The 27,119-nt window shown below is 44.1% G+C and overlaps 3 protein-coding genes across 3 annotated transcripts; all 3 read right to left on the bottom strand.

Moving 5' to 3' along the window:
• Positions 1 to 5,700: 5,700 nt before the first annotated feature.
• LOC107275970 (SKP1-like protein 5) lies at positions 5,701 to 6,268 on the bottom strand. Its single transcript, XM_066303680.1, has one exon. It carries the CDS (start codon positions 6,231 to 6,233, stop codon positions 5,724 to 5,726), a length of 510 nt encoding a protein of 169 aa, XP_066159777.1. The 5' UTR covers positions 6,234 to 6,268; the 3' UTR covers positions 5,701 to 5,723.
• A 3,483-nt stretch (positions 6,269 to 9,751) lies between these two features.
• On the bottom strand, positions 9,752 to 10,579 carry LOC4345418 (dirigent protein 21). Its single transcript, XM_015793913.3, has one exon. It carries the CDS (start codon positions 10,548 to 10,550, stop codon positions 9,927 to 9,929), a length of 624 nt encoding a protein of 207 aa, XP_015649399.1. The 5' UTR covers positions 10,551 to 10,579; the 3' UTR covers positions 9,752 to 9,926.
• Positions 10,580 to 19,004: 8,425 nt separating this feature from the next.
• Positions 19,005 to 26,862, bottom strand: LOC107282017 (SKP1-like protein 5). Its single transcript, XM_015794122.3, has 2 exons — positions 26,742 to 26,862; positions 19,005 to 19,333 (listed from the first exon to the last, which is right to left on the bottom strand). Exons 1-2 carry the CDS (start codon positions 26,860 to 26,862, stop codon positions 19,005 to 19,007), a joined length of 450 nt encoding a protein of 149 aa, XP_015649608.3.
• Positions 26,863 to 27,119: the final 257 nt, after the last annotated feature.

Genomic DNA, 27,119 nt, shown 5'->3' with positions numbered 1-27,119 from the left:
GATTCTACCAATCCCACTTAGTATCCTAATTTTCATATATAATATCTCAATACTATTCATTTTCACACAATGCAACGAAATCTTAGGTATTACTGCCTCCGTCTCAAAATGTAGCTATTTCTAGCTCAATACATTGTCCCAAAATGAAGCTATTTCTCCCCCCACTTCCTCCTCTCAACCAATCACAACCATTCTCCTTCACCTACTTTTTCTTTTCAACCAATCACACACTTTCTCCAAACATTCTCACATATCTTTTAATACTCGTGTCAACTTTAAAAATGTCTACATTTTGGGACGGCGGAAGTATCTCAATATTACGATCCTACCAAATATTATTTAAAATCAGGTAGATTTAAAATATTGTGAATAAAAATGCTCAAGTTTACATAAAAAACCAATTAAATTTATCTAAATCAATATTATATGCTTTAATTTATACACCATATTATATATATATATATATATAAGTATTTTCTAACATCTGATAGTATCCCGATACTATGGTAGTATTATGATACTACATATAAAAAAAGATCCTACCTAGTATCTCGATACTGATTATTTGGTCGGTGGCTCGGTGGTTTCAGCCCATCGTCGCATGCTCACTAGGAGGTTTGACGGTCTCACACCCCCCTCCCCCCCCCGAATCTATCTATTATCTATCCTTTTTTCCTATATAGTTGGTACCCACTATAGCATTAACTCCTATAAAGTTTGCTCCAGGTTAATCCACGTCCTCGGCGCATGAAAAGCCATCCGATCAAATCCACATCCAGCATCAACTGTTGTTTGCTCTCTTCTCTCATCAAGCTAACTCTCGCTCCCCCACCCATAAGACGCCCATCAAGGCCTGTGTTTTTTAGCCTTTAATCTTCCCCTCCCATCCATTGACCTTCCAGAATATAGCAATTTTCTCTCCGGCAGCGAAACTGTCGTCGTCAAAAGGCATCCGAGTGGTCATATTTATAATTCATTTATTCTCCTTTCACCTAATGTATATTTTCATAATTCACCCCACTAATCCTTGCGATCCTCATATATATCATCGTTGATCTAGCTGCTGATAATCTGACATCCTCTACTTCCAACTACCCACACACTAGCTACCTCCCTCCGCTCTCCATGGTGGCTAGCGCGAGTGGGTTGGGTTGAATCGTCCAAGAGCAACGGAGGAGCAAGGAGGAGGAGGAGCCATGGCGGCTGGGAAGAAGAAGATGGCCGACACCATGCTAGGCCGCGTTGGGCTCACCTCCTGGCCCACAGAGTAGCACGGTCGCTATGTCCCGGGGGCGACGTGGGCAGCGAACAAGCCGCGCCGCCTCCGCCCTTCTCCTCCACACCCCAGCCTAGTCGCCGCCCAAGCCGCCGCCGATGAAGCCAGGCGGCTGCAAGGACGGCGGCGGCGGGGCTCCCTCTCCCTCGCTCGTGGTCAAACCGGATGGGACGCCGGCAAGACAGGAGCTCAGGCTTGGTGCTGGCGACGAGGAGAAGCGCCCGGCGGCGGCCAGATCCGGCGCCGTGGAGGCCGGATCCGGTCCTCCATGGCGGGATCTGCTCGGCGGCGGGGTTGGAAGGTGGGTCGGGGGCGGCGGCAGGGTTTGGCGACGGGTCAGGGGCGGTGGCGACCTGGCGTAGCTGGCGACGGGTCGCTGCCGGCGCTGGCTCCCCTAGCTGCGCACGAACGCTGGCGGGGTGGCGACTGGCGGCAGGGAGGGCAACGGCAACAGCGGCGGGGAGGGCGACGACGAAGGCAGGGGCGCGCGGCGCCTAGGCGGCGGTGGTTGTCTCCACCGTGTCGGCGCCAGTTCGGCGAGCTGCCCCTCTGTGCTTCTGATTTCTGTTTGTGCTCCGCAGCCGCTGTCCTCACTCTCCGAAGCCGCTGTACTCGCTGGTCCCTCAACACCCTCCTCACCCTCATCTCCCTTCGTTGCCGCTTCCTTAACGGTGCGGGCGAGAAGGTCTGGGAGCAGCCGCACCTGGCTCCGGTGACCTGCTCGGCAGGCTAGCCGGCTACCTTGGCAGATGCAAGCCTGCAGTTTGGATTTGGGGAGAGAGGGTGAAAGCCGTGCACACCCCCGGTTGTGTGATCGACGGCGACGCCTTTTGGTGCCATATACCTCCCTGGAGGCATTGATTCTAGTCTCCCCAACCAAACCTACAACCATCTGCTCGGTGCTCTATTCGTCGATGGAGGCATCCGTGGATGTCACTTTCCTTGCTGAAGGCATCGACGCAAGCGTGCCCCCTCCTGCTTCGCCCTTTTGCTCTCCAAGCTTCTAATCTTGTGCCCATTCCCATTATCTCCCATTGATGTCCTTCTTCCTTGTGGAATTCCCCTCCTCAGCCATCCCCCTTTATGTCCAACTCCCTGTTCGTCTGCATCCATTCCTTGGGATGTCCTCTATCACATTGCCTCGCGGCCTTCCCTCTTTTGAGGCTTCCTTCCCTCAATGGGCGTTGGATGGCGTGAAGCCAACAAGCAATTCTTTTTAGCCTGATCGAAGATGACTCCATGTGGGCGGCTCTGGGCTGCAACCTTCAGTGCCTCTCCCTCCTCTGGGACTTCCTTCCCCCAAAGGGCGTTGGCGGGCACTGTTCTAGCTACAACAAGAAAAATGTTGGATTCTTGAAGGCTTCAAGCTGGTGGTCTAGTACTTCCACAGCCTTTTGGTCACCACTTTCCCCTGTCGGCATGCTCGTGGCACTCTGCCCTTTGGCTCGGCGTTCTGGATTCCAAGGCTGCTTGAGGATTTGTTTGTTGTTGATCTAGGAAGTTAGCTTTTAGGCGGTTATGGTTTGTGGCTGGGTGATTTTGCAGGAAAACCGTCTTTGGTTTCCTCGGAGGGCCACCTTTTCTCTCTGTTGTTTTTCTCTTCTTTGTTTTCCCTGTGTATCCTCGGCTACTATCCTCCAAGGCACCTGCGCTTGAGTAGGCCGAGCTGTCCTGTGTAATTTCGTTTGACTGCCCCCCCCCCCCCCCCCCGTGATTCAGTCAAAAAAAACCTCCTAGCCCATTAAAGCTGAACAATGGAGCACGGAACACGAAGCGAACAATTAGTGCAGGATTTTATTTTAATTATTTATTATTATTAACTTCAAAATTGGGTTTATTTTACCCAAAGGGTTTATTTAAATTTTTGAATAAACTTTTGTATGAAAGGTTTTTATATAAAAAAATAGTTTAAAAAAGCGTTCTCATGATAAATAAGGGAGTTGCAAAAGCGAAACGAGGAAAAGAACGTGTCATAATTTAATGAGAAAATTCCTTATATAATTGTGAGTTCTTATTCAATCCATTATAAGCTCATAACTATATCTCATCCTCTGCAAGCCTCTAGGTTTTTATTTTGATTACCTCTATAACCATTTCGCTAGGTTTTCATTTTGATTACCTCTATATCCATTTCGCTAGTTGACATGACCGTGAATTAACAGTTAACTTTTTTTCAAATGACTGTATTGCCACTGAATGATATAGTCATACTCTTCAATTCCCTGTATTTCACTAGTTGTCCTATTTGATTTTATAATATTTTTTAGCATTGAGATTTATTTTTCTAAGTAGGTAGCACATAAGATCTATAAGTTGTACAAGTATGAGCGACAAACAGTATAGCTAGCCATTTCAGAAAAATCTAATAGCCAACTCATAATCAACTAAACAGTATAGATATAGAGGGAATTGAAATGAAAAAAAAAAGAAATGGGGCGCAATTCACAGGTATAGATAGGATTGTGAAAAACTTGGGGACATATTTTCTCAATTCTAAATGGGGAAAATTATGTTTAGAGCACAAGTAGAGTCGAAATCAGAAAATACCATAAAAGTATCCCATTATTGCCTCATATCACAGTCCGCACTACAATATTCAGTTTATACCATGACCATGGTCGAAAATACCCTCGCGTCAAGTGCAGTTGCCCAAACCTAAATGTAGTGGAGTAAAAAAAAGCAGGGGAAGAGGGGAGAGGGAGTAAAAATCCATACGAAGTAACATCCTGGATTCTCCTTACGAAAAAAATTTTATGAATATACTTTTTTTAAGTAATTTATATTTATATACACACATGGGAAGAATTTGCATAAATATACCCATTCCTAGAATGAAAACGCAGGACTGAATGTTTGCCGTAGCGCAAAAACGAGGGACCGACGATCTCGCAGGATGGTCACGCGTCACCGGCCATGGCATGCGTAGGGTGGGCATATATAATACTGTTTAGCACTGTTAATACACTATTTGGACACTATTTACCATTGTTCACAGAGCCAGTACCGCGGAGCGGGACCGTGTTGGTACCGTGTTTTTTGAGCCGCCGGACTCTCGGTACTGTGCAGTATCGTCCACCACAGTGCCGCGTTTTTGAGACACGGGACCATTGTGGTGCCGTGCGACCATCCCGCAGTACAGTCAGTCACACGTTTTTGCGCTACGGCAAACATTTGGTCCCTTATTTTCACCCTGTGGTACGGGCATATTTACACAAATTTTTCTATGCTGGTATATAAACTTAAATTATTAGAATAATAAGTATATTCGCAAATTTCTTTCTTCTCCTTACAACACGATTTAATAGCCCTCTCGTAGTCCACATCGATTTGATATTCCTTCTCAACTAGTGTTGTCCGCCTTTTTTTACCTCTTTCCGCATGTGTTGACTTAGCGTACTTGATGGACATGGTCCCAACCACATTTTTTTTCTCAGCAGCATATATGTCACACTAAGCTCATCTTTCTCATCTTGAATATACCAAGAACATAACTGTTCACCTTTTAGCAACCTTGATGTCCAAGAGCGAAGACTCATGATTACTATCGCCCAATGATATGCTAGGCGTGTGTCTGAGGAGGGATGCCACAGATATGTCATATAGCCTGGTTGACATGAATGACGATCACGGCTGGTTGTATATTAGTATATATTCATATGAACGTGTGTCGGCTTTATGGCTACGAGAATAGGCAAGCAACAATAATAGGAAACAATAATAGGAGGAGGAGTGACCGATCTCAGACCAAGGTGAATTAAGAGGAGTATTGCAATAAATTGTTTTATAGGGAGGAATCTAAAACACATGGTGATATTTAGGGTGGTATTTGCATTTTTTTTTTGAAAAAATGGATCCAAAAAGTGTCACGAGGAGCACAATTAAGAAAATCCAAGCAATTCACTCGCCCATCAAAGGTCCCTATATATTCTCCTTTCCCTGGACCACCGATAGCATATCGCAGAGATGAGAAAGTCGGAGCACGGGTAACCTCACAATGGCTTGCATTAGATGAGAAGGTGAATTTTAATAGTGGTATCTAGGTAGGGTACCATCGTCAATTTTAGATTCGTGTATAAAAGTCGACTCTATAACAGAAGACACAACGGTTACTGTGCATGAAGGTGGAATAAAGTATAAACCGAAGAAAGTTGTGTAAGCTGCTGTATAAGACGACACCAAGAACCATGATTTTGGTTCCTGCCTGTGCTACACTGAACTTTTCATTTAATTTGAAATGGCTCAATCGAAACCACCGAAGAGCAAGCAAGTGCATAGCTTAGACTAAACGGAGAGTTAAATTATAAGCAATAAATAAATAAATTACGAGGCAATGCAATAGTATCAACCACATAAACAGCTAAATCCTATCAGTGCTAAATAAGTACTAGTAACTAACACACGACAATAGTTAATGACAAATGCCTAAATTATATCAATCTTTGATACCCTAGTTGTCAAAAGCCCAAGCGTTCTCTTTACGGACCTCCGCCTCCTCCTCTGGCGTGAAGTCGTTGGTGATGTTGAACACCTCCCTGACCTCCTCCACCGACATGTCTTTGATCAAGTCCGCCGCGTGCTGGCAGGTCAGATCTAGCAGGTCCTGCGCGTTCAAGAAGTTTGCGGCCAAAATCAACTCGAACAACATCGTCCTGTCGACGTCGACGAACTCGGCGTCAAAGCTCTTGAGCTCCTCCTCCCTCTTCGCTTTATCAGCAACGACGGCTTCCGTGGCTGGCTTGGGGGTGACGGCGGCGTGTTTCTTGAAGTACTCGACCACCTTGACGAGGACGACGGCGGTGACGTTGGGGAGGGGAACCCCATTATCGGTGCAGTCATCCTCGATCATGTGGGATAATGTCTTTGACTGACTCGCTGCCGCCTCCGACAGCTCAAAACGCTCACCGTCCGAGCTGATCAGGAGGATCATCTTTTCGCCGTTGTCCGCTGTCGCCGCCATGGATTAAAACGGGTGGCTTGCTTACTCGAAGTTAGTAGATGCAAACTTTTGATCGATCTAATCCGCGCTAATTAACCGAACAGAGAGGTCGTTTACTTGTTTCTCCCCTCGATACAGCTTGGAGAACTGTTTGGTGGGTCCTGTATTTATAGCATGAATCATCAACTCTGATCCGAGACGGAGTCGATCGATTTGCTGTCTGCATAGCGCTGTTTAATTAATCTGTTAAAATCGAGTCAGAGACGGATCATCTACAGTTAATCCGATTCGGAAACCAAGGAGTACTAGTTAGGATACGTTTCCTTCATCTGCATGGTTAGCTAGCTATCGATATCGGCACATCCAGGCAATCATGCTAGCTCGCCTTTTTGGCAATGTTATCAGTAGCATGATATCCTAGGGTCTGTTTGAAAAGCTTAGCCAGATTTTAAGAACCTATAGAAAAACTAGATTTCCTACCTAGCTTATAGTTTCTAGTTCATTTTTCGGAAGTATCTCAATACTATAATCCTAATAAATATTATTTAAAATCAGGTGGATTTAAAATATTATGAAAAAATATCCTCAAGTTTACATTAAAAACCTATTAAATTTATCAAAATCAATATTATATGCTTTAATTTATACACCATATTATATATTTATATAAAAAAATATATTTTCTAACATCTAATAGTATCCCAATCCTACGGTAATATACTGATATTATAATACATATAAAAAACGATCCTACGTAGTATCGCGTTACTGATTATTTGGTCGGTGCCTCGGTGGTTTTAGCCCGTTGTCGCATGCTCACTAGGAGGCTTAATGGTCTCACACTCCTGGAATCTATCTATTATCTATAGCATTAACTCCTATAAAGCTTGCTCCAGGTTAATCCACGTCATCGGCGCATGGAAAGCTGTCCGATCAAATCCATGTTTCCAGCATCAACGGTTGTTTGCTCTCTTCTTACGTCAAGCTAACTCTCGCTCCCCCACCCACCAGACCCATGCACATCAAGGCCAGTGTCTTTTGGCCTTTAATCTTCCCCTCCCGTCCATTGACCTTCCAGAATATGGCAATTTTCTCTCTGGCAGCGAAACTGTCGTCATCAAAAGACAGCCGAGTGGTCATATTTAATTCATTCATTCTCCTTTCAGTCAACTTATATTTTCATAATTCACCCCACTAGTCCTTGCGATCCTCATATCATCGTTGATCTCGCTGCTGCTAATCTAACATCCTCTACTTCCAACTACCCACACCACATGGCCGGTTCGGTGAGAGCTGAGCACATCGATCGGTAGCAGAGCCTTCAGCACTGCTCGATGCATCGATCGCCCTCATTTGATCTCATGCCATCTGCCAAGGTAGCAACCATGCATGCCTCATAGAACACGTACCTTCTAAAACTTCTGCAATACTCCTGTAGCTTACCTTCTCTATTGGTACTTTTGAATTCATTCTGCTTACATAATTCGTTTTGTAGCTTTATAATTGATCCTTCCGTACAACCTTGACCACACATATTACAGTCCTACTCCCTCCGCCCTAAAAAAAGACAAACCTGGTTTCCATGCCCAACGTTTGACCGTCTGTCTTATTTGAAAAAATTATGAAAAAATTTAAAAAGACAAATCACGCATAAAATATTAATCATGTTTTATCATCTAACAACAATAAAAATACGAATTATAAAAAAATTTCATATAAGACGGACAGTCAAAGTTGGACACGGAAACCCAGGGTTTGTCCTTTTTTGGGACAGAGGGAGTATGTATTATCTGATTGATTTTATAATATGACAGTTCTTTCAGGAATTCAGGCACCAAGCAATATTTGCTCCATTGCTTTGCAAAGTGATCTTTTACATATCATCTTTTTTGCCATTTATTTTCTACTATATGGACCTATCACAGCTTACTTATGTGCTGCAAAACTGCACTTCCTCCAGTGATTGTGGTGGTAAGTGGCAATCGATTATGCTCCTCAAATTATTGTTTGCCCAAACTATTGTGAGTACGTTTCCCTGATGATCCATATTTCCTACTGGCTACAAGTTAATTGATCCTTACGCAAAAACTTTTACTTTGCAACCTTCAGTCTCTAACTTTAGAGTTCTACCACTACTGGAAAAACCATCTTTACTCGGTCGCTAAAAAACTACAATAGTCCCGGTTCGAATAGGAACCGGGACTAAACGGTCACATCTTACTACGTACTATATGGCCGAGGGGCTGGTGGTGTTGTGGTCAGCGGCCCAACAGCACTCTGGCGTCAGCGGCTACTCCGCCGCTCACGCCGGTTGTGTTAGAGTTTGTGTCGAATATGTGTACGTAGTCGGTTACAGTTTAGAACTTGGAGTTGTAATAGGTATCAGAACTAGAGTATGAGTCGGTATCTATCCTAGGATAGCATGAGGTCAATGCCAGGCCCGTTGGTGCTTATATGTCCAACCTCAGCGCCAATGCGCTTGACGCTGAGCCGACGACCTAGTTTTTAGTTTTGGTTAAAGTATTTAGCAGGGGTTATTTTTAAATAAGTTTTTCAAAAAGGTCAATTTGTTAAAAAAGGGTCATCATAACGCAAGGACAAATGCTGGTCCATTATTGCGTCTGTTGTCACTGTCTCGTTGATTGAATCCTGCTGCTGATTGAATCATAGTACTATATATGTGTTTCGTCAGTTACTGATCGGTTTTTAATTGGGTGCCGGTGCTTTGCATCGGGGAAAGGAATATGTATGTGAAGCCTATAATCATTGAGAGCACGTACCCTCCGTCTAAAAAAAAATATACGTGTCCAAGTTTCCTGTTAGGATTGGAAAAAAAAACCAATATACATATCCAGATTTATTACTAGGATTAGATTTTTTTTAGGACGGAGTAGTAATCTTTTGTTTTACCTTACTCAACAACTTTAGGCCTTTCAAACTACTGCATGCAATGACAAGATTGAATGCCTACTCTCAAGGAAAAAAAAGCAACTACAAACATTAGCTCAAAAAGCACAGATGCAAAAAATTCGCCTAAGGCCTTGTTTAATCCCAAAAAATCTGTGTCAAAAAAGTCACATCAAATATTTAGATATATGCATGGGGCATTAAACGTGAGAAAAAAAACCAATTGCACAGTTTACATGTAAATTGTGAAACTAATTTTTTAGCCTAATTATATCATGATTTGACAATGTGATGCTACAGTAAATATTTGCTAATGACGGATTAATTAGGCTTAATAAATTCGTCTCGCAGTTTACAGGCGGAATATATAATTTGTTTTGTTATTGGTTTATGTTTAATACTTTAAATGTGCGTCCGTATACTTTAAAAACTTTACACCCAACGAACCAAATACACCCTAACTTTCTAGTTCAGCCAAATATCTCGTGGCCCTAGCTATGACTACGGGTAAATTATATAATTCTACCTAATTTATGTTATACTATTTTAAATTTCAATTGATAATAATTAAATAATTAATATGGTTAGGAGCTTCGATAATTCTTGTTCCGAGTTTGTCACTCGTAGTGTGATTAATAGTAATGATCAGAGGATCATAGCCTCTTTTTATTTCTTGTAAGGAAACAAAAAGTTAAAAGCACAACAAATAAATACGAGTATAATCTAGCTGCAGTGCACGGGAGCTCCCGGCCGGATAGATATCCATGGCGGAATCAAACGATCCACGTAGGAGTACAATAATCTCTCTTACTCGGTGGCTACCGCGTCGTCGTCTGCCGTCGCCGGCACGGACGCGTGCACGTCGAGCTCCAGCGCCATGTGGATCTCCGACCACACCTTGGCCGTCCTCCACAGCACGTACCCGGCGGCGCCCCGGAGCGCGCCGGTGCCGCCGACCACCGCGAGCTCCCTCGTCTCGTCGCGCACCCTGTCGCGCCCGGCGATGACGAGGTTGCTCCCGTTGTAGGGGCCCCCGGCCGAGGTGAGCGCCACGGTGATGGCAACCACCAGCACCGCCTCGCGCTGGGAGCTGAGCATGTACGTGCCCTGCGCGCGGCCGACGGCGGCGGAGGCGATGCTCGGGCCCTCCGTGACGAGGTCGTCCACGGCCACCGTGTCGCCGAACGCCCGCCCCGGCATGGACGCGTGGGGCGGCCCCGCGCCCCAGATGAGGCGGATCGCCGTCTGCCCCGGCCCGTCGATCACGTCGTGCATGTACAGCCGCATGCGCACCGGCCGGCGGCGCGGGCCGGGCGCCGCCGCCACGGCGCTCGCGGCGAGCGAGAGGGCGGCAGCGGCGGCGAGCAGCAGGGGAATCTTGTTTGCTGCGGCCATGGCTAGTGTAGGTTGAGGGTGTGATCTCACTCGCATCTGTGCAGTTCCGGCCGGCGGCCTACCACACTTATATAGGCCGTGTTTAGATTAAAAAATATTTTCTTTTCAAGAACATCATATTGATTGTTTGGGCACATGCATGGAGCATTAAATGTGAACGAAAAAACAATTGCATAATTTGTATGTAAATTGTGAGACGAATCTTTTGAGTCTAATTACGTCATGATTTGACAGTATGATGCAGTAAACATTTTCTAATGACGGATTAATTAGGCTTAATAAATTCGTCTCGCAGTTTACAGCCGGAATCTGTAATTTGTAATTTGTTTTTGTTATTAGACTATATTTAATATTTCAAATGTATGTCCGTATACTTGAAAAAAATCTTGGCCAAAGAACTAAACACAGCCATAGTCGGCCAGGAGCATGTACGTAAAAGAAGAGAAGGCGAATGCAGCAACCGGATTTCGATTGCATGAGTTACCAACTCACTCTTCTTATTTTTCACGCGCACGTTTTTTAAACTATTAAACGGTGTATTTTTTTAAAAAAATTTGTATAGAAAGTTGCTTAAGAAATTTATATTGATTCATTTTAAAGAAAGAATTAGCTAATATTTAAGTAATCATGCTCTAATGGATTTTTGGTGTGAGAGGGATTTGCTCCCAGCAAGAAGTAACGAACATGGCCTGGAAAAGGGCGGGTGGTAGGCTTATTGCAACCTACTGTTCATGTACCTTGTTGTATTCCGAGTGTTCCATCTTTTTTTACAAATGTTGAACATGATGGTTTCTTCGATGTTGTTAAACTGATCTTGATGTTGCAATCGACATTTTTTACTGACACATTTGCTTGAAATATTTTTTTCCCAAGTGACATAATATTTTTCACATAATAGTGCAGACATGCAGGAAGAAGACATGCAGGAAGAGGATGGCAGCGAGACCATGAACTCGTAGCGGCTATGTGCTATGTTGTTTGGGCAATAGTTTCCATAATTAGAGCCACTACTGAAAAACGATTTTTCTCTACAAAGACCTCTTTACATTGCAGACGAACCGTAATTGGTCGCGTCTGCAAAAATTGTCCTCCATTTTCGTGTGCGGCTCCTTAAGAGGATCGCATTGAAAAATAGATTTTCACTTACGGGCCTCTTATATGGACCACACGCAAAAATAAGCATATTTCGCAGGCGAGCCTCTTAAGTGGACTGCATACAAAAATAACACTCACCTTTACAGATTTTTTTATCCCATCCTCTCTTCCTTTCCCTTTTATTTCCACTCCCCTCTCTCTTCCTCTCCTCTCCTCTAAGCGCACGGAGCGCAGGGCACGGTAGGCAGCCGGCTCTGCACCGTCCCGTGTGCCTCCGCCGACGAGGAAGCGGCGGCCCGGAGTGGCCTCGCGACGGTCCTATCCGCCGTCTCTGGCACTGCGCGCGCATGACAGCCGGATCTGCGTCGCCCTCCGCACGCACAGCGACAGCGGCGGATCTGGCAGTGGTGAGGCACGGTGGCTATCGCCCGCGCGGATCCGATGACGGCTGCCCTGCCCCCACGTAGCGGTGGCAGATCGGACGGTGGGAAGGCACGGGGGTGGCAGATGCGGCGGTGGGGAGGCATGGGGGCGCTGGATCCGGCTCCAGCGACGGGAGCGGACGGACCCGACGATAGCGACGACAGCGAGCACGAGAAGGGCGGCGGCTGCGGTGGCTTATAGGGTTAGGGTTTGTGGATTTTTTTGGATTTTATTTTCTTTTGGTTTTTTATTTTTGCGTGCGGGTATGCCACTCACACGCATAAATGGCGATTTTCACATACCCTTCGGCGCGTGCGGCCTAGCCCTACCGCACGCGAAAACCCCTTTCGGGCCACACGGAAAAAATCTCTTTTGTAGCAGTGAACCTCGGGGATTAGGCTTCAACTGAACGTTATTATCAAATATCGGATCTTCCTATGTCATCATCTAGCATGTCTTGGATGAACAAATGTTTTAAATGATTGGGAAGGTTAGTTATTTATCTGCTATATCTACCAACTTTTATAACAAGTGATATCAGAGCCTAGATTTAGAATTAACCCAGAAGAATTTCTATGGGTCACATGGTGGGGAAATTCAGTAAACAAGTCTTCAAGTCACATAGGTTGATGTGGTGGGGGAGATTGCTGGCTCCGATGTGTGACGGGGGATATTATTAAGTTTAGTCCCAATCGATAATTGATGATAGGGGATCACGGCTTAAAAGGTAATGGCGGATTAATTAGACTCAAAAAATTCGTTTCACGGTTTTCAGGCGAGTTATGAAATTAGTTTTTTCATTCGTGTCCAAAACCCTCTTTCAACATCCAGTCAAACATCCGATGTGACATCTAAAAATTTTTATTTCGTGAACTAAACTGGCCCTAAGGAAAATGCTCATGGTCCTCACCCATGTTTCAGGCAGCTTATGCTACCTTTGGTTCTATCTAATCTACCTGCACAACCACCGCCTCCTTCGCACGAGTCCCCTGCATATCTACTCGTGAAGCTCGGGCGGAGAGCACCTTGTGGGGTCGTTGCCTACATTTGCTGCATACATTAGAGGAGATCGCTGAGGCCAACAACCCCAGAGTAGAAGGAGCAACTAGCTAGATCTATTCACCAGAGCAAAGGAAGAAGATGGATCTAGCCACCGGTGCTGAGGAAAAAAAAATGTTGCAACCTCTGCTGGGATACTTTGCTGGTAGGCTCTAGATTTATTGATCATCTAAAATTGATATTTTTTGGGATGGAGGGAGTACATTTTAGTTGAAGATTTTTTATAGAACTATGAGTTTCTAATTTACATTAGGTTTTAAAAGTAAGATTTGATTTAGTATACATTAAAAATCTACAATTGCCGAAAGGAAAGCATGCAAGTGATTAAGTAGCACCCATTCCATGAATAAACGATTGAATGGGATTTGTTTGGGCAACGAAATCAGCTGGTCCCTTTTCTCTCTTATTAGAATTACACAGTACAACGCAGATACTCACAACACACGCACACTCACCTCTATTAATATATGCACGTAAACCCTACTCTACCCCTATGAGTATCTTCGAATACTGGGCCGGTAAATCCTTGAATTTAACTAATTCATTTCCTCTTTTACTTTTGGATTTTTGGATTTTTTTTGGCACATTTGGCATTATTCAACAAGAGGAAATAAAAACTTCGATAAATTCCTGTTTTTAAAAATTGTTGTGCTAATTATGAGAAATAATCCTATTACTTCTCATCCTAAGGTTTTCCACAATTGATGAAAAAGGTACATGATGTATCGATCAAATTATTGGACACGTGCTTGGACACATGCTGGATAACACTTTTCCCATCGAGCAAGTTACCTTATATTTATAACGCTCTGATGGTCCAGAGTCGAGACAGAGACGGTAAGCAATTTAATATAAGGTGTGAGATACAACAATTATTAGAAAAAAAATCGTGTTATAGCTATGAGTGATAGGTTGGTAAGATAAATGGATCGGAGTGGTTAACACGGGAGTTCCTCTCAGTGTTCCTATCGGTGGAGTAGGTACGTACTCCGGTACTCCGTGCAGTCAATTGTTCATTACATCAATTCACAACAGCTCCTTAATTACAACAATTACTCCCTCCAGTACGCTTTGGACGAGATTTAAAATTCTGAAAGCAACAATTTTTTAAATACTCAGTTTAAAAATTGGTTATCAGAATTTTAAAATTTTAACAAAATCTTATGTTAAATCACAAATATTTTGTATAGGAGAGAGTAATTCACAACAGCCACCGCCCATCATGGACCGATCCTGTGCAACCCGGGCACTGTCTCATTCTCGGGCAACAATAATATACTGGCACGTGCAATATAGTTAGGCGAGATCAGGGTTCACAACCCCAATAACACAAAACCACTGTTTGGTTTCTTGGCCATGTTAAAAAAATCAAAAATAATTTTAAAATTTCGATAAATATTTTCAAATTTCATCTGTTTTATTTTGGTTCGTTATCTCTGGATTGTGAATCTGAGCGAGATGCCATTGTTTAAGTGGTGTGGATCACACCAATATAATAGTACACCATGAGGCCAACACAAGAAAACAAGCAGAATAATCTATTTTATTTATTTTATCTTTTAGTTTAGGTGGCCATCTTGTTAAAGGAATCGAGGATTTGCCCCCCGTCAACTCAATTATGTTCATTTTCAACTGTAAAACTCATTGACTACGTATCTGTTTTTCTTTTTGAGGTAGACTACGTATCTGTTGTGGCAGAGGCCGGAGACATAAATCATTTTTTTATTAAAAATAAATAGGTGTCATCAGCACAAGGCTGGATCTCACGATTTTCAGGGCCACAGGGGCCCAGAGCCACCAAAACTGAAGAAGACAAGCCATGAATATTTTTTGTTCCATCGGCTTTACTTGCTCATCGACCAGCAAAAAAAAAACCCAATCGAAAATGGCATGGTGTTACTGTTGAATTTATAAGCACATAATAATTTAATTTATTCTATAAATAAATCATGACATTGTAAATGTAAACTAGCATGAACGCATCATTAGATCTACACATGTAATTTAGACAGTAAAGTATGAACAAATTGAATATACGCAACATGTTAAACACGTACCGAGGGTACCGGAAGACCAGTTACTCAGCAGGAATTACTCGCAGTTGCGGACGTTGATGACGGCGCACAGTACGCGAACGAACATGAAGACGAGCCGTTGTGTTCGAACAGGGAGCAGTCGCGCGAAGCGCTTCCCAAAAACCTTATTGCCACCTTCTCCCGGTGCAGGACGTCGAAAGCAGAGGTTTTAGAGACCTGCTCTCCCGATTGCCGGTGCACATCGACGAGCGGGATGGAGTACACTACGAGCAACGGCGCAATACAGAGGAGGAGGCAAACCCTAGATTGATTTCGTGTGTTGCGTGGAGGCGGCGGCTCAACTTATATATAGATATCAGAACGCTTAATCAGGATGCTTGCACGATCTCTTCTCCGCGTAACCGAACCGGATAACTCACGTGAAACTTATCCGGACTCCACGCCGCTTCACGCACCGGATTTTTTTGGAGTGTTTTCAAAACAATCAAATCCGAATTTCCCACAGCAAAACAAAATTGTAAAAGGAGGCTGCATCTGCACAAGGGTGAGGAACCAATTTTGGCAGACCATTCCAAAACAAACAAATCCAAATTTCACACAGCAAAACAAAACCAATTTTGGCGGACCATTCCAAAACAAACAAATCCAAATTTCCACAGCAAAACTAAACTAAGGAACCAATTTTGGCGGACCATTCCAAAACAAACAAATCCGAATTTCCTATAGCAAAACTAAACCAATTTTGGCGGACCATTCCAAAACAAAACAAATCCAAATTTCCCACAGGAAAACTAAACTGCAAAAGGAGGCTGCATGTGTGCAAGGGTGAGGAACCAATATTAGCGGACCATTCGACGTGTACATTGTGCACGCGTGCCCCCATGCCATGCCAGGCAAGTGAGTGCGCGTGTTCCCCCTCTTCTCTCCACCTCACATGCTTCAAGTGGTTGGGAGAGCATCCCCTTTATAAGGAGGTCCCCTCTCCTAGAATAAGTAAGGTAGTACTAAACTCCCCATACATACCATCCCGTGAGGTGTGTTTTTGTGATTTTACGAAGAATTAATCTTCGAATGGGCTAAGGCCCATCTATTAATTCCAACCGTTACACCTTACACAGCATATGCATTGCATTCGCAGTCTGATGTCCCCAACTGGTTTACATTGTCAACGAAATGCCAGGCTATCAGGGGTGCAGATCCCCTAGAGTTAGTGCCAAATCCAACGGGTGGATTTCAGGTGATCCAAGCCATTGATTGATTTCAACGGATCAGATTAAGCAAGTTACTTACTTCTCCCCATCTATACGAGTGCACACCACATTCCAATTATTTACTTTTTTTTCTAGAATATAACAAACGTCAGGAGCAGATCAAATAATATGAGTTTAGATACATGTTTCCTAGGAAATGGAGACTGTAATATTACCACAGGTTGATTGAAAACATGGAACATGTATGATACATTCATTATGCTATTTAACTCTAAATATATAGCTCATCGGCACGGAGATAGCAAATCAAAACACCATGATGAATCATTCTGAACCGCGTGAAGGAAAATTTGTAGTATACAATGTCTTAATGTCATATCAAGAGATTGGTAGAAAATTCTTGGCATGCTTCAGCTCTCATGCATGAGATTTGGCAAAAAGAAGGTGACGTGGCTACATCTAGCTAGCTCCTAGAAAGTAACTAATGGTTCAGATTTGTTGAAATCCACCCGGTGGATTTGGCACCAACTCCAGGCGATCTGCACCCAGCGGGTCTACATTCATTAGCATAGGATTTTAGGAAACAAGCCAGTCATTGAGCGATGTGATCTCTCACCTTCATCTCCAGGTTGAACTAATTTCTCCATACTTCTTTCTCCTGCGGATTCAAACAGGCGATGGCTGAATCATAAAGCTTTTACACTACTAGAAAAACGATTTTTCATGGCGTTAGCCTACGATTTTCACTGGCGATTCCTTAGATGGGCCACCAGCGAAAATTGATTATTTTTGCAAGCGGTTTCTTAAGAAATCTGCTTGTAAAAATAACCATATTTTTGCTGGCGTACCTCTTAAACAACCGCGAGTCGAAAGTTGATTTTCGCTGGCGGGCTAGCAGCAGCTACAACGCACGAAACCCCGCGTGTCATATTAAAAGGAGCCACCCCTCCCAAGTCCCACCAACCCCAGCACCCTCTCTCTTCTCCCCTGCGCCTTTCTTCTTATTCTTCTCCCCTGTGCTTTTCTCTCCGGCCCTTAACTGGCGCCATCGTCATCGCCTCCCTCCACGACGAAGCCCCCGTCATCGAGGTCCGCCGCTGCATCGGTCAACGGCGAGGCCCGGGCCAGCGCCGGATCTGGCGACCCCGGGCTCTCTACGGTGGGACTCAAGACCTCCAAATCTGACGTCGGTGGTGCTCGGGACCGCCAGATCTGGGGAGGGGGGTGGCGGTGGCGGTCGTTGGCTTCGGCGAGAGATCCGGCAACGGTAAGTGGCGGCGGTGTTCGACGGGGGTGGCGGCGGTAGCAGCCAACGGGATGGATGGCGCGGCGACAACAGCAGAAGAGGTCCTCGCGGCCTCACCTCCTGCCAGTGACAGCAGCGGAAGGGGTAGCGGTGTCGGCTTCCCAGATATGGCTGGAGGGGATGTGGCCAGTGGCTAGTGAGCTCGTCGTGGAGGCGGTCGCGCGACTGCTCCAGTGGTGGGCTCTCTTCTCCCTCTCCCTCCTCCACTGCCGCCAGCTGCCATCGCCACCACTGCCATGGGCTGTCGTCGCCTCTACCGCCGTGAGCTCGGGGCCGGCCGGATCCGGCCGCCACGACAACGGGGGTGGCCGGTGGCCGGATCCACCACCGCTGCTGACGGGGGCAGCGCCGCGATGACTTCAAATTTTTGTTGATTGTTGTGATGCTTGAATGCTTGGGTGAAATTTTTTTACTGTAAATTGTTGATGTAAATTTATGTGGATATTTGAATGCTTGGGTAAATTTCTGTGAAATTTTTGAATGGTCAAGCGTTGACGAAGGAGGACGGAGCGGTGTCGCTCTGTCCGTCGTTTTTTTAAAACTTGGCCAGCATTTTCACTAGAGGCTGGCACAGTGTATCCCGCCAACGAAAATGTTTTTTCGCTGGCGGCCGTCCTAAGCTAACCGCCAACGAAAATGGATTTTTGCTGGCATCTAACTTAAGACGGCCGCCAGCAAAAATAAATTATCGCTAGCGGTCGATAACCGTTAGCGAAGATCTTGATTTTCACTGGCCCTTTGTGGCGGTTTCAAATTCCGCCAGCGAAAACCCAAAATGGCCGTCACGAAAAATGGATTTCGTAGTAGTGTCGGGCATTTGCCAAAGCACCATGGTCTCTGAGTGATGTACCGGAAGAACTTGAGGCTCAGGCTGGGGTAAAGCCAGAAATCTGTGTTGTATTCTTTGGGCTGCTCTCTAGGCTAGCCAGTTAGAGGTACTTTGTTAGATTAGATTGGTGGGCCATTAAAATTGTACTGTTTTTATTTAGAAAAAGTCATACTGTCTTCAAGATTAGAATATTTCTTTGCGAGGATTTAAGAATAGAATATTAGATTGGACTTTCAGTTGTCAGTTTTTTTCTTATTTCTTTTAAGATATATCAAAGGCTCCAATCAAAGCCAAGAAGAGCATGCAAGTTTATAGTTTCGACTAAACGGATACTTACAAAGTAAAAAACTAAATTAGGAGTCCAAACGGTTACCAAGAAGATAATACAGAGAATAATCAACGTGGATACTAAATCATACCCATGCTAAGTAAGTCTCAAGTAATATGTGTAACAAGTGCCTTAAATCATCCAACTACGATGATCTAATCGTCAAAGGCCCAAGCATTCTCCTTACGGACCTCCGCCTCCTCCTATAGCGTGAAGTCGTTGACGATGTTGAACACCTCCCTGACCTGCTCCAGCGTCATGTCTTTGATCAAGTCCACGGCATGCTGGCAGGTCAGATCTAGTAGGTCCTTCACATTCAAGTAGTTTGCAGCCAAAATCAAGCCAACCAGCATCGTCTTATCGACGTTGACGAACTTGGCATCGAAGCTCTTGAGCTCCTCCTTGCTAGCCTTAGGGGCAGAGGTCTTCGTGGAGCTGTCGGTGGCGGAGGCCTTGGGGTTTACGGCGGCGTGTTTGTTGAAGTACTCGACCACCTTGGCGAGAACGATGGCGGTGACGTTGGGGAGGAGAACTGTTTACACCCAAATTTGACACCTATAGACAAAATAGGGAAAAATTGCCAAAGTTTAGAAAGTGTTGGGTTTCCTTCACAGGGCCGGTCAGACCACAGGTGTGTGGGCGGTTGACCGGCTAGTAAGGTCGGTCTGACCGCAGGTATGTGGGCGGTCAGACCGGCAGGGTCTGAGTCCGAGTCTGTTTTCGTCGGGTCTCGGGTTTCCTTGCTCGGGAAGGCATGTTTCATGTTTCCTTTAGTTTCTATCACGAGTTGGACGTGGAGAAGGGCCTGTAGAGGGCAAGACCAACCCCTATTTAAGGGACAAGGCCGGTTCATTGTAAAACCCCCAATACAATTTACTTGAATCGTTCTTTTACTATGTTTTCTATTTTACCCTAATTTTAGTCCATCTTTGTCGGTTTGCGCCGTAAACCGTCCGCCGCCGCTGCGAGAGTGCGACACCTCTTTGTAGGTTTGTCCTGAAAACCTTCCGTTTTGCCCACGAGACGGGTAGTTATCTTCATATCGATCTAAATCGGCCTAGAGGCTGATTTTGATCTCTAAATCGGCTCCGTTAGCCGGTTTAGCTGTTTTTCTACTAAACCAATCTTAATTTGGCCCTTTGGCTAGATCGAGGTGGTTGACGACTCCATCACCGCAAGGCGTTCAGGTGTTGTGATGCTTATCGACTTGTCACAAAAAGTTGCCAACACGATTTTTGGCGACTTCACTGGGGAATCGATCTATTCGGCTTTATTATAGCCGAATATCTTGATTTACTGTTCGCGTTGTGATCTTGCTGGAGCGCGTTTGGGTGTCGTCATCGATTTCGTCTTCTCGCCGAATTATCTGGATTCGGCGGTGTTTGCGATCGACGGCAACAGCAATCGGATTGCTTCGGTAAAAGCCGATTTGCTGCACACGTCTAGAGAAGAAAATTCAATCGGTTTTGATTGGTTTAGTTAGTACTGTACACGTATTAAAAAAAATAGCTGATCTCTGTTCTATAGATCGGTTACTTTATAGCAATATTTTGATACAGTATTTTATACATCAAAACACAGCCGATTTGTATTTGGATTTGTATCAGATATTCTGCAAAGGATCAAGTGAGAATCAAGCAGCAGCAGTATCGGCTTTTTGCCATCAAACCGAGCCGATCAACTACTGTACACGCACAGTAATAGGTAGTATATCCAAGACCGTATATTAATCTATTCGGTCAACGATTTCGGTTATGAGCTATATGGCCGGATTTAATCAAGGAATTTCTTCATCAACTATAACGAGCCGGAACGGGTTCAACAATATTATTACACAATACATTAGGACCGATCAAGACGTCATCCTGCTACCTCAAGTCATAGTTTCATCAAAGGTAACATCCGATTCGCCCAACCCGTCCTTTACTAATAATCATTGTGTAGATGCATATGCTACTTCTAGTTTTGCTCCTTTACAATATGCTTATAATACTATGGGGGTCAATGGGTGATTATACAGCCGATTACACAGGAATCGACTATATGCAAAACCGAGCTGACGGTATGACCGGTCATGACACCGGTCTAACCGCATCCTTTGCCGGTCAGACCATGCCCACCATGGCCGGTCAGACCGTGTACTACGCTGGTCAGACCGTACCTACCATAGCCGGTCAGACCGTGCTCTATCCTGGCCAGATCGCGCCTCCTGTGGCCGGTCTAACTGCATCCCTGACCACCGGTCAGACCGGGCCATGGGCCGGTCTGACCGGATGCTTGGACGGTCAGACTAGGCTATCTATAACCGGTCAGACCGGTTCCCCGGGAATTTCTCCAGGTTTTCATATCACGACTAGCAGTACTGATTTTAATTATTATTCATCACCTGTTAATACTGTTAGTCATGCTACTCCACATATCCCTAATGCTTACAATGATCCTAATAGAGGATATTCTCATGACACTAGTTATGGCCAATATAATCATATTGCGCCGCAACAACCACCCCATAGGCTACCAAATACACCACCAGATCCACATAGGCCTAAAATATGGAGGAGTTGATTAGTGCCATTTTCAGGGCTACATTTGGGGTTGAAGCGAAGGATCGTGCTAGGGAGAACCAAAAACCGTATCCTGATTTTTATGACGCTCTCCCATATCCTCCTGATTATAAAATTCCTGAATTTACCAAGTTTAGTGGTGAGGATAGTAGGACTACGTACGAGCATGTAGATCAATTCTTAGCGCAATGTGGTAGGGCTAGTAGTATGAATACATGTAAGTTGCGTTTGTTTTCTTTATCTTTGTCCGGTACTGCTTTGATATGGTTTACTTCTTTACCGGCAAATTCTATTGGTACTTGGGCTCAATTAGAACAAAAATTTCATGATTATTTTCACACTAATGAAACTGAGCTTAAGTTGTCTGATTTAACATCGGTTAGGCATAAATACAATGAATCTGTTGCTGATTATATTGAAAGGTTTAGGGATGTTAAAAACTGATGTTTTAGTTTGAAAATAACTGACAAAGATTTGGCCAACATTGCATATGATGGATTGCTTGATTCTATAAAAGAGAGATTGAATGGCCAGATATTTCTTGATGTTGATCATGTGTTGAATGAAGCTCTGGCTCAGGAAAGCCGAGTGGATGACAATAGCTTACAAGCTAGTTTAGATGAAAATACAATATCATGTATAGCCGAACCAAGCGATGATTCAGATTGTGTTAATAATTTGTGCAATGATGCCATAACAATTATAGCCGAACCAAATGTTGGTTCGGATTGTCTTGCTAGCTTGGATAATGATGCAACAACCATTATGGCCGAACCAAGCAACGGTTCGGAGTGTGTTACTAGTTTAGACAATGATGGAATAGCCGAACCAAGTGATGATTTGGATTGTGTTGCTAGCTTAGAGAATAATGCCATTGAAGATATAGCCGAACTAAATGACGATTCGGATTGTATTATAAGCGAAAGTGAAATAGCATTGTCACCTAAGACCGAGTCACAAATCGGTCATGTGGATGTTGGAAAAGATGATGACAATGTCTTGCGGGATAATAGTGAAATAGAATCCAAAGTAGCCATGCATACATATCAAAGGCCGTATCCTGAACATGTAGATTCGGTCCCATACCCGCAAGGATTTGAGGTGCCCAACTTCACGAAATTCACAGGTGAGAATGCTATGACTACAATGGAGCATATCGGCTGCTTTATTGATCAATGTGGTAAGGCCGGTAGCGATGATTTGCTTAAGTTGAAGTTGTTTCCCCTTTCTTTGTCAAACTTTGCATCTACATGGTATAGTTTGCTTGCTCCTAGTTCAATTTCTACATGGTCACAAATGGAGCATGAGTTTCATGATTATTTTAAAGATGCAAGCTTAATGGAGAAAAGACCGGTTGATGATTCATCGGTCACTTGTGAAACTATTTTGGTTACATCTATGCCTAAGACCGGAGTTGTTAGTAATCCTCTCCCTATTAGTCCTATTGATGTTGACAAAAAGAAAGGGAAAAATATTATTATTGGGGATCCTCGGCCCAAGACAATTAGGATCAATAATGCAAAGGCCGAAGATCGTAAGGTTACAAAGGATGAGTTATCTAGTTCTATAAAGACCAAAAAGCCGAAGCTCACTTTTGAGATGCTTATGGCTAAGTACAAGAAAGAATTAGCCGGTCAACGATTTGATAATCAAACTAGTGATTCGAAAAGACCAAAGTCATCTCGTAGGAAGATATTTGGTCAATCACCAAAGCAATCGGAGTCATCGCCAACTCCATACAAACCTCCGGTTGTGATGCCATGGTGTCCATATCCAATGTCATTATATGGTTATCCTTTTATGTATTACATGCCATGGATGCCTCAACCACCTATGCCGTGTCATCAAGGATGGAAGCAATCACCTAGGACAGTACCAAGTCATTCTAACTCAAAACAAGACCGTTTTCCACAAAAGAATCGGTCCGGTAGATCAAAGGTGAAAAAGGTGAAGAAGGTGTGGGTGAGGAAAGAGGCCAAAGCTCCGGAGGTCGTTGCTATCAAAGAGGGGTCTCAAGATGTTCATGTACCTACTAGAGATGTGGTGGAAACCATACAAGTAAAGGAGATCAAAGCCGACACCGTGATTGTCAAAAGCGGAGGTCTGACCGAGGCGTCTAGCCGGTCAGACCGCCAAACTACGGTCGGTCTGACCGACTCTCCTGGTCGGTCTGACCGATGGCTTGTGGCCGGTCTGACCGGGCCCAGAGGCCAGTTTGACCGGGGGACATTAGAGAAGAGTAGGAAAATTGAGAGCAACACAGGAGCTTCCACTTCGACCAAAAATATGAAGAATCATTGCTTAGCTCCTGAAAAACAATCACAGCCGAAGTGGATACCTTCTGGCTTATCTCGCTCTCAAAAGAGGAGGCTACAGCGTCTTCGAGCCATAGGTCAAAAAGAAAAGGAGGCCGAAGATGAAGAGAACAAAACATGTAATAATTTAGAGCCTCGAACGACACCTAAGCGAGCGTGGAGACCTAAAGAAGTAAAAGTTAAAAGATTGGTGATTTCACGGAGTACTGATGGATTCAATTTGATGAGAGAAGAATCATTAGTCATTAAAGATAAGTCTCCTTCACATGATGCTATGGGTGTTAGTGCGGTATCCATCTTGCCTTCAAAATCGTGTAATCAAGAAAGCCGATTTTGCTTGGGGGGCAAGACATTAATATGCTCGTGAAGAAACCAAGAGAAGATGAACGGCGATGGATACAACATCACATCTTTGAGCCGTCGTTTGTTGGATGCTAAGGCAAGGTATGGGTTTATTGTGTTCATCATCATATTATATGCCTATGCCATGTTAGAACATTGCTTACTATCTAGCACATGTGTTTGCTTATCAAACTGATATTATACATACATGTTGCAAATGCCAGTTCTAAGTAGTGGAATTGGTAGGTTGGCATATAATTTGTTTGAAGTATGATTTGGCTCATGAGTCTTTGATATTTATTTAAAGCCAAATTGTATGTGTTTTTATGCATCACCATATAAGATATAGATTTTATAATTATTGCACCATGAAAGTTTTGCTTATTAGTAATTCGGCTAATGTCAATGGTCAATGTGATGATTTATTCTAGAGTTGTTTTCTTTAGAAACATTGGCATTGTTAATATTTTACATACATGCACAAGCCGATTACTTACATTTGTAGTTTATTGGAATCTATGCATGTGACACATATGACTTTGGTGATTCATTATTGATCATACTTCAATTGGCTAAGTGTTTTGATGCCATGATGATTATTGTTTCAAAAGCCATTTGAATTAGTATTCATCTAGACATGTTAGTTGGATGTTATAGTTTTTCATATGTCTAGAGAGAAGAAAGTTTGGTCCAATAGTTTGATACACCAAGCATCTGGCTATTATGTGAAGAAAAATTATATACTAAAGGTCGATGCTTGATTTCAGAGGTTTGGACGAAATTGGCAAAGTCATAGACTAGGGGCGGTCTGACCGGCATTGCACGGCCGGTCTGACCGGTGGTATCGGCGGTCTGACCGGCTCTGCATGGCCGGTCTGACCGGGCAGACAGGGTGGTCTGACCGACATTACGTGGCCGGTCTGACCGATCCCAGATAGGAGGCTGGGGGGCACGTTACAATTGATTAAAAGGCCGAATTAATTGTGAATTCGGACATTTGTGCCCATGAGTTAGAAATAGCTTGGAGAATTCCTTTGATTAGATATTTGAAATATCCTACACTTAAGGTTGATCGGAAGATACGGCGGCAAGCGCTCAAATATTATATCGCCGAAAAATAGATGGAGTATTACTTAGATAATGATCAATCTAAAGTTGCTAGGAGAGTAGTACATGAAGGGATTTGTGAAATTCATCAATCGGCCCGTAAGATAAATTGGTTGCTTAGGAGAGTGGGGTTTCATTGGCCAAAAATAATTGATGATTGTTTCAAATGTTATAGAGGGAGTGAAGCTTGTTAACGGATCGGCAATGTTCAATTAGTGCCTACCGCTGTGTTGAATCCTATCATTAAAATATGGTCGTTCCGAGGTTGGGCTTTGGATTTCATTGGTCAAATTTATCCTTCGTCATCAAAGGGGGCATCGGTTCATGCTAGATGTAAAGGATTACTTCACTAAGTAGGCCGAAGCTGTGCCGCTCGAGAATATTACTTGTATGGAGGTAATTGACTTTATTTTGAAGCATATTGTTCATAGATTCGGTATTCCTCAAACGTTAAAGGGGCTTCTTTATGTCCAAGGAAATGAGAAGTTTTGCCGAATCTTATGATATTAAGTTGTTGAGTTCTTCTCTTTACTATGCTCAGGCTAATGGATAAGCCGAGTCGAGTAATAAAACATTGTTGAAATTGTTGTTTTGCCAGTTGAGGTAAATCTTGGCTCTCTTCGGTATTTCAAGCAAGACGACTTGTCGGTTGAAGATTACAAGACCTTGATGGGAAGCAATTTTGAAGACGTCATCGACAAGCGTTCGAAGACTTTGAAGGAGATGAAGACACTTCAAGACGGTGTTTTTAGAGAGCAATTAATGGGAGATAGCTTGAAGAAATACTTCCCCAGCATTTGGTAAGATGCTTAGGAAGTCCTACGGGCTATGGCCGGTAATTGGATTATCGCCCTGAGATAACATGTTCTATGCTTTTAGGTTCACGTATGTTCACCAAAAAGGCAGGGGGGGCATGTGTTTACACCCAAATTTGGCACCTATGGACGAAATAGGGAAAATTACCAAGGTTTGGATAGTGCTGGGTTTCCTTCACAGGGCCGATCAGACCACAGGTGTATGGGCGGTTGACCGGCTAGTAGGGCCGGTCTGACCACAGGTATGTGGGCGGTCAGACCGGCAGGGTCCGAGTCCGAGTCTGTTTTCGTCGGGTCTCAGGTTTCCTTGCTCGGGAAGTCATGTTTCGTGTTTCCTTTCGTTTCTATCCCGAGTTGGACGTGGAGAAGGGCCTGTAGAGGGCAAGACCAACCCCTATTTAAGGGACAAGGCCGGTTCATTGTAAAACCCCCCAATACAATTTACTTGAATCGTTCTTTTACTATGTTTTCTATTTTACCCTAGTTTTAGTCCATCTTTGTCGGTTTGCGCCGTAAACCGTCCGCCGCCGCTGCGAGAGTGCGACACCTCTTTGTAGGTTTGTCCTGAAAACCTTCCGTTTTGCCCACGAGACGGGTAGTTATCTTCATATCGATCTAAATCGGCCTTGAGGCTGATTTTGATCTCTAAATCGGCTCCGTTAGCCGGTTTAGCTGTTTTTCTACGAAACCCATCTTGATTTGGCCCTTTGGCTAGATCGAGGTGGTTGGCGACTCCATATCACCGCAAGGCGTTTAGGTGTTGCGATAGTGCTTGTCGACTTGTCACAAAAAGTTGCCAACAGGAACCCCATTATCGGTGCAGTCATCCTCGATTGTATGGGACAACGTCTTTGACTGACTCGCCGCCGCCTCCGATAGCTCAAAACGCTCGCCGTCCGAGCTGATCAGGAGGATCATTTTTTCGCCGTTGTCACCACTGTCTGCTATCACTGCCATTGCTCGTCGATGGTTGGGTGGCTTGGTGGTCGAAGCCGCCGGAAGCAAAGTTTTGATTGATAGATCCGACGCTAATCAACCAGAAAGCTTGGAAAATACTACGTAGCTAAGCTGGTGATAGTGGTTGTATTTATTGCGTGAGGTGAGGGGGATCATCAACTCGGATGCAAACTAATTAACTTCCGAAGTGGAGTTGATCTCTTCTGTGTTGATCCAAG

This window comes from Oryza sativa, chromosome 8, assembly GCF_034140825.1.
Source record: "Oryza sativa Japonica Group chromosome 8, ASM3414082v1".
Lineage (NCBI taxonomy): Eukaryota > Viridiplantae > Streptophyta > Magnoliopsida > Poales > Poaceae > Oryza > Oryza sativa.
This window is presented reverse-complemented; position numbering and strand designations above follow the sequence as displayed.